At 45.2% G+C, this 14,263-nt stretch overlaps 1 protein-coding gene across 2 annotated transcripts in view; it reads left to right on the top strand.

The window, feature by feature from the left end:
* The window catches only part of LOC147443243 (glycine-rich protein), a 148,765-nt gene extending 139,901 nt beyond the window's left edge, over window positions 1–8,864 (top strand). For both annotated transcript variants that reach the window (XM_086529153.1, XM_086529154.1), the window contains exon 13: window positions 8,259–8,864. In XM_086529153.1, the coding sequence (XP_086385279.1) occupies window positions 8,259–8,365 (107 nt within the window). In that variant the 3' untranslated portion in view covers window positions 8,366–8,864. The remainder of the gene's footprint in view (window positions 1–8,258) is intronic.
* Window positions 8,865–14,263: the final 5,399 nt, after the last annotated feature.

The raw sequence follows: 14,263 nt of genomic DNA, 5'->3' as shown, positions 1-14,263 counted from the left end.
GATGCTTTTGAGTTTGAAGGCTTTTCATTGCTTTTGGGCCTAGGGCCTTTAAGTATGAGGCCATGGGCTCATTCTCGAGCATGCTTCTGGCTCCTCTCTCTCTCTCTCTCTCTCTCTCTCTCTCTCTCTCTCTCTCTCTCTCTCTCTCTCTCTCTCAGTTCAGTTGTTATTGAAGTGCTAAAAGTCTGTTCAGTCTGTTCTTTTCTATTGGCACGTGGTGCCCGTCTTGTGGCAGTGGTATCAGAGCATCAGGCGTGTGCTTTTCTGAAAGCATACTGGTCCAACAAAAGAGCAGACAGAGCAAACCAGAGACTACTGGAATGTTACTTGAAGTATCTTCCGGTCCCGACCCCGGACTTATTAGCCACTCCCACCCTTACTTCATTGTGCATTGAGCGCGCTCCCATCTTCACCGCTCTTGTCTTACAAGGCATAAGCCATAAAGATTACTTGCAAGAGAAGGATCCAAGATTTGTTTCGAGTCATTGTTTTTCTCAAAAGCAATGCCATGCAGATGTCGATCCTATAGCTACCAAGCCGCACACTCCAAGGACTTGGCAAGCTTTCAAGAAAATTTTTGCCCGAAGTTATATGGTTTCTGACATCTTCCTTCGGAGCGCAACTTTTGGCAAAGTGGGGTATCCTGAAATGCTTGTCATGGAAACCCTAGAAGATTATAACTTGAAATTTCTCGACATCTCTCAGTCCAAGAGCTGATGGACCATGTTGTGGTCGGCTACGACCTTATGGAAGGAACCTGACCCTAATTTTTGGTGCAAGTTTCAGGATGGAAAGTCAGTCGACTTTTCGAGCTCGATTGATGTCGAGATTACTTTTTAAGTTTGAGTTCTGTTTGAGAACTTGTTTGGTCATCTTGTTTGGACTTTGTTTTGCAACGGATGGTATCTGTTTTAAACGTGTCTTGGTGCCGATTTGAATTGCTTGACTCTGGCTTTAATACTGGTTTCAATGATTGGTGATTTTACTCCCGGGTGGAGTACTAAGAAATGATGTTTGAGAATGCTTGTTCATACTCATGGCCTGGACCCTTGTGGTTATTTGCGGGGGGAGTATTGAAATGTAGCTTTTTGACCAAATGCTTTTGAGTTTGAAGGCTTTCCATGTAAACTGCTTTTGGGCCTAGGGCCTTTAAATATGAAGCCATGTGCTCATTCTCGGGCATGCTTCTGGACGAAGGTGCAGAGGATGGAGTACCGGCTTGTACTTTGATGATGCAATATAAAGAAATACCGAAAGGAGCATCAATACTCTCTTGGGTGGAATTCCGCCACTCCGTGTCGCATGTCGTCTCTCTCTCTCTCTCTCTCTCTCTCTCTCTCTCTCTCTCTCTCTCTCTCTCTCTCTCTCTCTCTCTCTCTCTCTCTCTCTCTCTCTCTCAGTTCAGTTGTTATTGAAGTGCTAAAAGTTTTTTCAGTCTGTTCTTTTCTATTGGTACGTGGTGGCTGTCTTCTGACACCAAGGCCATAAGTTTGCCTACTATGCCAGTTCTTGTTCAAGACACACACTCCCTCCCAAAGGTGGTAGTGGTGGTTGGATCATACAAAGTGTGGAGTATCCAGGTCTCCCGAACCAGTGCTTCATTTGCAGACATATGGGCCACTTAGCAAAGGCCTGTCCTTGCAGAAGATCTCGACCCACAGCGCCTGCGTAGCCTCCCAAGGCTGAGCAGGCCCAACAGACAGATACCCAGGACACACAGGCTGGTACCTCGACAGAGGCTAGCGATCAGCCAGTTGATGCCCGGTCGTCGCCGGACAGGGATGGGCTCGCCACACTGCCCCCCTTTGGTGGTCGTCCTTCTGCAGCTTAGCAATAGTGGGTTCCGACAGGGAACCAATCTAACCCCCTGTAGTAGGAGTCCTCTGAGGAGGCCCCCTCTGCACAAGACGGGCACCACGTGCCAATAGAAAAGAAGAGACTGAACAGGCTTTTAGCACTTCAATAACAACTGAACTGAAATAGAGAGAGATGGCACGTGACACGGAGTGGCGGAATTCCACCCCAGAGAGTATTGGCCCCAAACCTTGGCGCCCCTTTCGGTATTTCTTTATATTGCATCAACACAGTACAAGCTGGTACTCAAGACTCTGCACCTTCTCCATGAAGCATGCCAGAGAATGAGCCCTAGCGTCATATTTAAAGGCCCTTGGCCTGAAAAGCTTTTGCAGTGAAAAGCCTTCAAAACTCAAAAGCATCTGGTCCAAAAGCAAAGCCAAAAAGCTACCAGCGTAAATCAAGGAAATCCGTACAGCCTGCCACGTCATCAACTAGCGCAATTTTTGGAAATTTGCCACGTCATCAGTTTTTGCGTGTGTGCGGATCTTGCTTTATTTTAATCCCTTTATATTACTAGGGCCCCATAAGTTGGTAGGACTTCTTCTTCTTTTGCTACTTGTTCTTCTTAGGGTTTAGGCCCCTCGCCCAGCATATGTAAGTTGCCCCCATTCTTTAGGCTTTGACATGTCAGCAGTTTTGTGACACCCTCTACGGCGACTCCTCCCACCTTTCTCCTCTCTCCTCGGTGGGGCCTGCAGCCTCATCTCCCTACCCATCTCACACTCCTCCTCAAACGCAGGTGCAGCTCCTTGGATGAGATTTGACAATGGCGACCCATTATCATCCTTAACTTATCTTACAAAATTCTAGCAAAGGCTTTGAACTTGAGGATCCAGCCACTTCTAGAGAGCATTATACATGGGACCCAGATAGATTTTGTCAAGGAGCGTAGTATCCTTGACAACATCTTCACTTTCTGGGAGGCATCTCCCCTCGCGCGTCCCCAAGGAGAGGATTTGGTGATACTCCTTGATTTTGAGAAGGCCTACGACAGAGTTGACAGGGACTTCTTGGAGGGCACTCTGCGTAGGATGGGTTTCGCAGATGCTTGGATCAAAGGTGTGTCAGCTCTCTACAGGCATGCGCACGGTCATGTGCTTTTGGCAGGGGGAAGAGGGGAGCGTTTCTAAATCACTCAATCAGTCAGATAGGGCTGCCCGCTTGGCCCCTTCCTCTTTCTGTTCTATGCTGAGGCAATGAGCAGATTTTTGTCTTCTCAGCAAGGGCAAATGAGCTTCTAGATGTTGAGTTTGCCGACGACATAGCCTTGTACTTGGAGGGCCAGGAGGCCAATCTGCATCCGAGTGAGCAGGCTCTTGAGGTTTTCTTTTGTGCATCAGGTGCACTGACCAACTAGAGGAAGACATTTGCTTTCTGGGTTGGAAATGCTCGTACGCCTGATTGGTCATCACGTGAGGGTTTTAGGTGGATCCCCCTAGGGTTTGTAGTTCGTTACTTGGATCGTTAGGTTGGCCTGGACTTGTCCCCTGAGCAGCAAGCTGCTCCCCTCCTCTTGTCCATTCGAAGGAAGTTGCTGCATTGGAGTTTGGCACGACTCTCTTTGGCAGGCAGAGTTGTTGTGGCCAACTAGATGTTGTTGGCTAGTACGTGGTACATCACGTCTTGTTGGATCTTCTCGAGCTCCTGTATCAGCTAGTTAGAGAGGCTGATCTGGAACTTTCTTTGGTAAGGGCGAAACACTCAGTTTGCGCGGGCCAAAGTAGCTTGGCAGGTCATCACTCTACCATGTTCTCAGGGGGGGTTGGGGATCATAGACCGAGCACAGCACAACAGAGCCCTTCTTTGGAAGTTTGTTGTCAAAGGACTTTTTTCAGAGGAGTCCTGGAAGGAGTTGTTGCTTCAACGGCTTAGAGCTTGAGTGCCTCATGCAGGAGGCCCTTGGAGCCCTTCCATCAGGTGGATCTTTACAGAGATACGCAGAGTTGGTCTGAGCTTGAGATTGCAGAATTGATTTGCGGCGAGCTTGCTTCGCTCTTGGGAGAAGTTACGGAGTGGCCTGAAGCAGCACCAACCCACTTGCACGGAGGAGTGCTTGAGACAGCCCCTTGTTTAGAACCCCATGTTTAGCACTTAGAGAGGCCACTTGGTGGGTAATAGGACTCATGTTTCTTGGGGTCCCAAGGTGACTCTCTTCAGTTCTTAGGTTTGCGAGAGGAGGTACAAAGCACCCAGCTATGGGGCATGAGAGGGGATTAAAGCATGTGCCAGGACATTACGTAGGCTCTTCCAGCTGAGTGGCTCACCCCTCTAGGGCCAACAACTCCCATATTGCTAGGGGCCTTCACACGATTGGAGGTTCTCATCACAGTTCGTGCTTGCTCGGAGTCAGTACCCCCCCATGTTCTTCGAGATCTAGGGAGAGGGTCGACTTCACAGAGTCTCAGTAAAGGCTCCATAGGTTGCAGAGTGTTGTTTTCAGAGGATACGAGTAGTGGGCATTTGTGGGAGGACCTGTGTCACAGATCCTGACTCAGCAGACCTTGAGACAGCCACTGGAGGCTCTGGGCTTGGGAGAGGTGCCCTCTTGCACGAGAGTGGTTTTGGAGAGACCTTTTCAGCCGACCACCTTGGGATCCCTTTCTTTCAGTACACTGTTCGATTGGGGCGTCACATAGTGGCAACATGGAGAGAGGCTCGTCCTGCTGTAGCACTTCATTGGCAGGAGGAGGGTCTCAGAGCTGAGTTCCTATCAGGTTTTTGGGAGCGATTGTGGGACTCCAGACAGCCGAGGAGAGCCACTTTGTTCGAGTGGCTCATTGCACACACAGCTACAACAGTTGGGAGTTGGCTAGTACACAGTGGCTTTTCGGTAGCTTGTGCAGCTTGTGGTCATCCTTTGGAGAGTCAGCGACATTGTCTGTGGGACTGCCCCATGGCACAACAGGTTTGGCTTTGGGTTCTTCGATTGATGTCTGCTCTTTCCACAACTCGATAGTACACTTGGGGTGTTGCAGCGTGGTCCACTCTTACGGGCCCTGTGCTCCAGTTTGAGTTGGCTTCCACCAGCAGGATGATAGTGAACCAAGGGGTTAACCTACACTTCAACTTGCCATAGAGCTTACCCCCCAGGAGTGGTGCAGTGAGAGAGAGATGTGTTGGGAGCTCATCTTTGGCCCGTTGCTTCCACATCTTCGAGGCTCGCCCTGTTCCACCGGCAGAGACTATTCATGATGTTTGGTTAGAGTTGGTTCACACTCTCACAGGCCAGTTTGAGAGACGACTCCTCCCATTTCGTGATTTAAGCCCCATGGTACACATTCAGTTTTTTCATTGGGAGAGTCTCCCCTTGCTATTGATATAGACCTCTATAGTAGAGGTGATTGTAGCCCTATGGGCAATTTTATTAACTAATGGAAGGATCTTTTTCTTGGAAAAAAAAAAGATAGAAAGTCGGTCAAGATTTCAGCAAATGAAAGAGTTTTTACCTTAGAGACCCTTACGGTAGCGTATTTCGAAATCGAACTCTTGCACGAGTTCGGGTCCCCTTGCCTTTCGACCATGGAGGTCACGCTGATCACATAGATATTTCAAAGAATGGTGGTCCGTCCATACCATGAAGGGGGCATTAAAGAGGTAATGTTGCCAAATCTTTTGAGGCATGAATGATTGCCTGCAATTCCTTCTCCTGTGTGAAGTAGCGTGTTTGCGCATTTGTGAGCTTGCGACTCTCAAATGCTACAGGCCGTTAGTCCTATTATAGGACAACACCAATAACATGATCATTGGCACCGTTTCCACCACAAAGGGTTTCTTCGAATCCACAATCTGCAACATCGATACAGTGGTAACAAGTCGCTTCAATGTTTGAAAACATTGATCGAGCTCATTGGTCCATCGAACAGACGAATTAAGACTACGCTTTTGCTTTGGACGCCCTTCAACAAACGTGTGAAGGGTTTAGCAATACGTCGTTCTTATAAATTTCCGAAAGAAGCCAGTAAAATCCAAAAAATATTTACTTGCCTAATCGTGTGAAGAATGGGTCAATCCAGCACAACACGTATCTTCTCGGGGTCAATGTGAATGCCATGAGCTGAGATAACATGACCCAGATACAGCAATTCCATGCGAAAAAATTCGCACTTGCTTCGCTTCACTTACAATTTTGCCCATCTTTAAATACACAAGATTAGGCGAAGGTGTTGCAGATGCTTCTCAGTGTTTTTCTGTAAATTAAGATATCATCGAGGAACACAACTCACTTTCCCAAATACGGAGGAAAGAGATCATTCATCTTTTGTTGAAAGTGGCAGGAGCATTGGTCAACCCAAAGGGTAAACTATGTACGAAAAGCGGTTTTCGGGACATCACACGGATGTACCCGTATCTGATAGTACTCGGAACGTAGATTGGTCTTGGTGAAACAATGAGCACGTGAGAGTCGATCCATAAGGTCGTCCATGCGAGGCAACGATTACTTATTCTTGACGGTGACCTTATTGAGATTTGAACTGGACTCACATTGTAGGGGCTTGACCTTAATTCAACAATGCGGTCCACCATTGAAGCACATTCCCTTTCATGAAAGTGGAAGCCTTGCGTATCTTCGAAGACTCTGTGAAGTTTCTTCTAGCATAAGTTGCATCAAAGTGTTGTATGAAGGTCAAAGCCTTCAGTTGATCCTGAGTTCCTCTGAAAGATTCAAACTTCACTCCCTACCCACTTTCCTTGTAATGCTCAGGCTGACTCAAAGGAGTCAAATTGTCATAAACAGGTGTCTGTAAAAGTGGTGGTCCAGGATTGACCATTCCTGCACTCGCATCACCTGTTTTACTTGTCGTATCTGCATTTTGGGCATATGGCTTTGAAACGTGGTTTGGACACCCATGTTCCCATACATAGGGTTAACCATGCCTGTTTGCATTGTCCCAAACACATTCCCTGGCATCTAACCTGTGGAAGGTCCAACCATAGCATGAAACACTGAACCACCTCCAAAATAACAAGGATATGAAGTAGGTAACGGGAGAGTTTGGGGCATAGCTTGCTCATTACTCCCTTGACCATTCATAAACGGTTCCTGTCGAAGTAAAGTAAATTGCTTGGGATCGATGGACACCGCTAAACAATTTGTTCCGTCTTGAAGAGTTAAAGGAACTTCCTGTGTGCCATGTGAGGAAGATCCCCCTTCAGGTACTTGGTCTCTCTTCTTTGCCATAACGACAAGCTCTGTGTTGCTTTCACCCATAACAATCGACGCTGCACTTTTTGGGAAAAAAGTGACTATCCCATCGATGGAACCATATAACCGACTTGTACACAGTAGAGGGCGGTACTAGCTCAATTACCTGTTAACTTTACATAGAGCATTGCGCCCTCTCCCTTGTTTTTTGTGGCTTCGCCCAACATTGAGCTACTGCCATGGCAACCGTTTCTTACTCTACATCACAGTCGGTGGCTTTCTCATGGTCTTGGTCTTGGGTATGCAGTTGCAGAGTGAGCTTTCGGTGGGAGTGCCCATCTTTCAGAGGCTGTTGTCATTTTCTCTCTCTTTAGCTTGCAAGGGCACTTTTTACTCCCTTTAGGAGAGGTTTTTTCCTTGGCTTTTCAGTTTTCAGTTTGCCCATGTGGCCAGTTGTATATAGTTTTCCAGATGTCGTCTTTGGGTCCTCTGTGCTCGCAACGTGCATACGATGACTCACGGCTTGCATACATTGCCACACTGACGTGCATTAATTTATACTTAGCCCATTAGGATCTCATTATTCCTGACATGGATTTTAAGCGTTTCAAAGATTGTCAGAGTGGTCAAGTTCTGTGCACTGTTTCCTCCCTTACCCTTGCCCACTCTTGCTTCATCCTCCCACCCTGCCCCATGGCCCTGCACCCTCTCTGGCCCTACCTCTACTAGGAGTGTTCATGAAGTTCGTGTAGTGTTTGACAAGGTGGGTTTGCCACCTCAGTTTTCAGCAGCCCCAATTTCCAGCTGACAAGTGCTTGGTTCTACATCAGTTCTCAGCCGCCTTTTGCCCATTGTCGCCTGGTGTTTTCAGCTTTGTTGGATGGCTTTTCGCCTGCAAGGCATGCTCATCAACAGCATTAGGTTGTGTCGACGGGCTACTCCATGCATTGTAGAGGAAACGATTTGAAGGGGCTCTCAATCCTGCTTCAGTCGGGCCTGCAGCGAACCCTGCAAGCATTTGTTGGTCCTCGTGGTGGTGCAGAAGTTGCTCAACCTTGCGAATCTCAGGCCAAGGCTGATGGGCGGGTTTGCTTTTTGGTTTCCTTTCTACTTCTTGCTTTGCTTTGTTTTGTTTTCTTTCAGCTTGCTTTTCGTTACTCTGGTTTGTATGTGTGTGTGTGTGTGTGTGTGTGTGTGTGTGAGAGAGAGAGAGAGAGAGAGAGAGAGAGAGAGAGAGAGAGTAAGTTTTTCTATGCAGATGAAGATTATCTCCTGCGCTACAATCCGCAAAGTGATAGATTGGAACTCCGAAAAGCAGATTTTTGTCCCCAGTCAATAACTAACCATGTAAATGAACTGACTTGAGATAGTGTATGTTCTACAACATTGGGAAGGCCATCCCATGTGGACTTGCAAGTGGGAAAGAACATAGGTTAACCTGTGGAAGATATCAGATGTTTTCTATATGTTTGATATAAGGGTTTGTCAAAGCCATTCCCATTGAACTGTACCTAATCGCTGAGTTCAACTGTATATTAGTTTTTCTATGCAGATGAAGATTATCTCCTGCGCTACAATCCGCAAAGTGATAGATTGGAACTCCGAAAAGCAGATTTTTGTCCCCAGTCAATAACTAACCATGTAAATGAACTGACTTGAGATAGTGTATGTTCTACAACATTGGGAAGGCCATCCCATGTGGACTTGCAAGTGGGAAAGAACATAGGTTAACCTGTGGAAGATATCAGATGTTTTCTATATGTTTGATATAAGGGTTTGTCAAAGCCATTCCCATTGAACTGTACCTAATCGCTGAGTTCAACTGTATATTAAATGCATTATCAGGCTGGAGGTTTTACTTGAATTCATCTTGAGGCCTCTCGCTCGCTTCATTGTATATTGACTGGCAACTCGAGGAAGAGTTGGAGGAAGCAGGAGTTTTTGTGAATGATGCATACTAATTGCTGGCGTATCAATGATTGGGGTACACTGGAACCGCAACCTAACTTCGAGCTGCAGCTATCATCTATACTCGACATGCTTCACAAAGATCATTGCATGCTCTTGAGATTGAATGACGAATGAATCTTCACGATACAAGAACCATTAATATATGCTTATCCACTTACAGGAGTATGTAGGTTGAGTGGGGGGAGGTGATTTATGAGCATGCCAAGTGAACCTACCTTGCCATAACAATGTGGAAGCACACATGGTCATCTCATCTGTATACGAGAATCCTTATGAGAATGTAGGTGCATTTTTCAGAGTGGAACTTGTCTGAAGCTAATCTCTCCTCCCCTCTTGGATTGTTTGCTCTGTCTATCGGTCTGTCTGTCTTTCTCTTTTAGCACTTTTATGTTTATACCTTTGTCGTTTCTTTGGAAATCCAGAGGACATGGATCCATCTTGTAGCACCTCTAGACGGTGCAAATAAAGCTCTCTCTCTCTCTCTCTCTCTCACAAGTGTGGTAGATTGGTTATGCCATTTCCCTCTTGAATAACAGGTCTTGAGTTCAACTCCTCGTCGGCTAGATCTTTAAGGTCTCTTGGGATAGTTTCCTACGACGTTAAAACTCTCTTCTTCTTCTCTCATAGATCTTTGACGACTCTTGGCATTGTTCCTACCATGCCTGTTTTTATCAGCAAGGGTTTTTCTTAACCATTATTACAGGTTCACCACCAATGACGAAGAGGAAAATCTTGAAGCTTTTTAGCTACCAGGGTGCTAGAGCGCCAGCTGGAAAGGGGCACATGGAAACATTGTAATAGTCGTCATCCTTTTAATTGACTTAAATGAAATTGATTTAAATGGTGTAGCTATCAATAGAATTGAAACTTCGCGAGAAGACACTTGAGTTGGTACGAGGAGGGAAAAACAAGGTAGCATACATAATTAGAGTAAAATAATTACACATAACAAGGGAGCGGTTTGGAAATGCAAACTTAATTATTCAACTAGTATAAAAGATGAGAGCAAAAGGATGCTCTTTATAGCCTTGTGGTAGGCATATCATGAGTGCGGTACAAGAGGTGTAGTAGAGCTCTAAAAGCGGTCAAATGCATCCTCGAAGCATCGCTTTGAAGAGGTCGACCCTACAAAATAAGAGCTGATTTTGGAAGACTCGTTTCATGTAAAGTTATAAGGCTTGATTCATCAGCTTAGCTCATCGCCATTAAACCTCCTCTGACAAGTTGTAAAAGCATATCATTTGTAATAATGGCTCATAAGTTGTTTTGAAAATGGATCGCATGATGATCACCTTGTCGAAGATGACACACAGGTGCCTAAAGTGTTTCAAAATCATAGGTACCATAATGATTCATAAATAAAAAACCCTCGCCCCAAACTAATGACCATAATCGTGATTAAGTATCATTGCACTATCTTCAAAATCCTAACAAAGCCAGCAGGCTCGAGTTAATGGCACATGGATTCCGGCTATTATTGTCCTAAAAGGAGTTTGTGTAGTTGGCAAATGGAATGTCCTCGAACGGACCCAACCGAGTCTCCAATTACGATATACCATGCAAGTGATGTCCATTTGGATAGACCATCTCAAAAGGGTTATTTTTTTTAGCCCACAAGAGTGAGTGTAATTAAGGATTGTGCAATTGACCCTCAAGAGAAATGACTTGGTTATGAAGGCAAAAACTAGTGCAATTTTCACTACGAAAGTTGGAAAAAACACCTAAATTAAATGATAACGTCTGGCCAAGGGCCATGACGCACAAGCTCCCTTACGAGGAGGCGTGAAGTTTGGTGACTTGAGTGGGCAAGATCCCTTGGGGCAGGGGGGAGGATACACCTGTATGATAGTGTTAGGATTTGTGTCTAAGCCCACCATGGAGCTCTCCCCTTACTCTACTTTGTTTAGATTCAATGTATCTGCCTACTCGACTTGCTTACCACTTTTAGTTGATGCTTGCCTTGACTCCACATGGTACACACACACACACTCATGGAGAGGTATGCACAACCTAGAAGAGATGTGGGTTGATCTTTGATGCCTACTATCATTTATGATGTCATTGAAAGCTCCCCCTAGAAGCCTATATAATGGTTCACTATGTACTTGCAAATCTAGTTCAATAATAAATTCAATTTGTGTTCTTTTTTTTTTTGTGCATTGAGTCTCCTAATTGTGGTTAGTGTGGTTGCACACCATCATTATGAATGCAAGCTTAACCTATCCACCTTAATCTATGTGCTTAACAAGTGGTATCAGAGTTTTGGAGCTAGATTTGGTATTAATCTAGCACTAGATCCTACCAATTTCTTGCATTTTCATGTTCTAAGCTAGACCATTGGGTCCCACTCTCTCTTTTGCTTGGGATGGCTGTTGATTGTACTTTCATGCATTGCATTTAGGTGTAGAAATAGCATTGGATTGATTGCTATATGCATGTGAGCATGATAATCATTTTATGTCTTGAGCTCTCCATATCACCAATCTCTGCAAATTTTTGTGTATGCGAGTAGCATTTGGTCATTGCTTTCAGGGGAGCCTAAGCATGCTTCATCTAGAGCTTTTTTAAGCTCAAAAGCTCTCGGGCTATTGTAGCAAATTCGTCTTTGTCTACGGGACAACGCTTCTTGACAAGCAAACGAAGGTGGTGCCTTGCTCTACGGTGGGTGTACCAAATTTGGTGCATAGTAGGTTGGGGGATCAATACCCGCATCCTACTTTTAGGAGCATTGGTGGGTGAATCTCAAGGGTATATGTAATGCAACACATTGTGTCTCGACGGGTCCGGTAGCCAGGATTCACATGTTGTCACCCTCTACTTCGGATCCCAATGCCAAACACCTTCAAGTTCTACCTATAATCCCTTCGAGTCCTTCGCGTGGAGTCACGTGTCCTCCCGTCACCTACTTGCTCTGCACCGCCTCCTCAAGGGTTTCCCATAGGTTGTGACCTCAAGCTCAACAAAGGAACTGTTCCCATGGCTCACAGCCGTGCACCTAACCTTGGGCCTTTCAGAGAAGAGGTTTCCACAGCCTGCAGTCCTGAAACGATTCCCACGAGTGCTTTGAAAAATCCCCAAGCATGCAGCTTTTTTCGTAGTCCTTTTTTCTAAAGCATACCAATCGCAAAGCCTCAAAGACCCCAAGCTAGGGAGCTTCCCATAGGTCTTTTGGAGCACACCAACCCGGACCACCAAGGCCTTTTCTAAAGCATACTCCACACAGAAAGCCTTGCTCGCAAGCCCTACATTCAACCAAGCCTTGCTTTACATAAACCCCTTTGTAAACGACAAGATACAAAGTCTCTTTTGAAATTTTTTATTTTTTTTGGTGAAGAGGTGCTCCACAGTGGAGAGTGGCTTTATAAAACTTTCATTTTGTATAAAAATTTGCAAATTAGTCGCAGGGAGATTAGACCCTACCCCACATCAAAGAGGCAAGACGTTCTCCACACAACACTTTGTGGGCAAAGAAAATTTAAGCATTTTTTGTGGCCAAGGTTTTCATACTTGGAAAATGAAAAAGAAAGGTTACTTAATGAAGACGTAGCTATGGTCCACAGTCAAGCCATTGGGAGAGGGAGAGAGGATCGAGACTAGGTGATCTTAAGCACAATTATGAGCAAGCATTGGGATCCTTGTCAGTGTCGCAAGGGATAATTACATCCACTACCTAAACGAATGCACTACTTCCAATGATGCATGGGTCATGCTTGAGAGACATTTTGGAGACATAGCCAAAACCTCCAAAATCTATCCCAAAATGCAGCTCTAAGGTCTCACCATGGAACCAGGAGAAGAGCTCCCTTCTCTTGTCAATAGAATGAAGAACATATGCACCCAGTTGGCATACGTAAAGTGCGTAGTGGAGAACGAAGCCCAAGTAGCCATTCTACTCAAAGCGGTGAATGCAGACTACGGTAAGATTGTCACAGTGCTAAGAAAAAGGAGCCCGTACCAAACTTGGAGGAGGTCGTCAACTCGCTCCAAGAGCATGAGAAAAAGATCATAGATACAAAGACTTCAAGAGGATCTTTTTCGTTACATAATCACAGAACCAAATGAAGCAAAGGTGCAAACACTGCATTTGCATCAACCACACATTCGACAAATGTTACAAAATCAACCCTTGTGTGCATTGTGGTAAGAAAATAATCATGGATCTAATGTGTATGTACAAAGATAAAAGGCGAAGTCAACATCATTGAAGAATCTATTGAAGAAGATAATGGAGCAGTGTGCTATGTAGATGTACTTTGAGACATTCACTTTGTTCTTTTCCTACACCCTAGTTGCTTACAATTCTCTAGGGGAGGAATTTATGTCCTATACCTTTGTTGACTATCATTATCAAGGGGAGGGATTTTTGGCCTACACTCTACTGCCACTACTCTCTAGGGAAGGCAGTATCTAGATGGGGGACTTAGAACCCACTAGAAGGTACCTTTTATATTTGATGTGCTTAAACACGGGGAGGATTGTAAGGATTTGTGCATAAGCCCACACCATGGAGCTCTCCCCTTACTCTACTCTATCTAGATTCAACGTATCTGTCTACTAGACTTGCCTACCACTTTTAGTTGATGCTTGCATTGACTCCACATGGTACACATACCCACACACACACACACACACACACACACACACACTTATGGAGAGGTATGCACGACTTAGAAGAGATTTGGGCTAATCTTGATGCCTAAGCTCACACCTTGGAGCTCTCCCCTTACTCTACTGTGTATAGATTCAATGTATCTACCTACTAGACTTGCCTACTACTTTTAGTTGATGCTTGCATTGACTCCACATGGTACATACACCCACACACACACACATGGTACACACACACACACACACACATACATGGAGAGGTATGAACGACCTAGAAGAGATATGGGCTAATCCTTATGTCTACCATCATCTATGATGTCATTCAAAGCTCCCCCCAAAAGTATATATAATGGCTCACTATGTACTTACAAATTTGGTTCAATAATCAATTCAATTTGAGTCCATTTTCTTTGTGCATTGAGACTCCTAATTGTGCTTAGTGTGGCTGCATATGATGCCCTCACCATTATCATGAATGCAAGCTTAACCTATCCACCTTAATCTACCTTCTTAACAGATAGCAGTCATGGTTGGCAATTGGCGGAATTGCCCAGGACTGTGGATGAATTAACGTCACTGGAACAGGGTCAAAGGAGGTCCCCATCGACACCACCCCCCCCTCCCCAAAACTATTGCTCTGCATTGCTGCCTGCTGTCATCCTGGAGACCTTCTTCATCTTTTGT

This window comes from Adiantum capillus-veneris, chromosome 14, assembly GCF_014529385.1.
Source record: "Adiantum capillus-veneris isolate H3 chromosome 14, ASM1452938v2, whole genome shotgun sequence".
In the NCBI taxonomy this organism is placed as follows: Eukaryota; Viridiplantae; Streptophyta; class Polypodiopsida; order Polypodiales; family Pteridaceae; genus Adiantum; species Adiantum capillus-veneris.
This window is presented reverse-complemented; position numbering and strand designations above follow the sequence as displayed.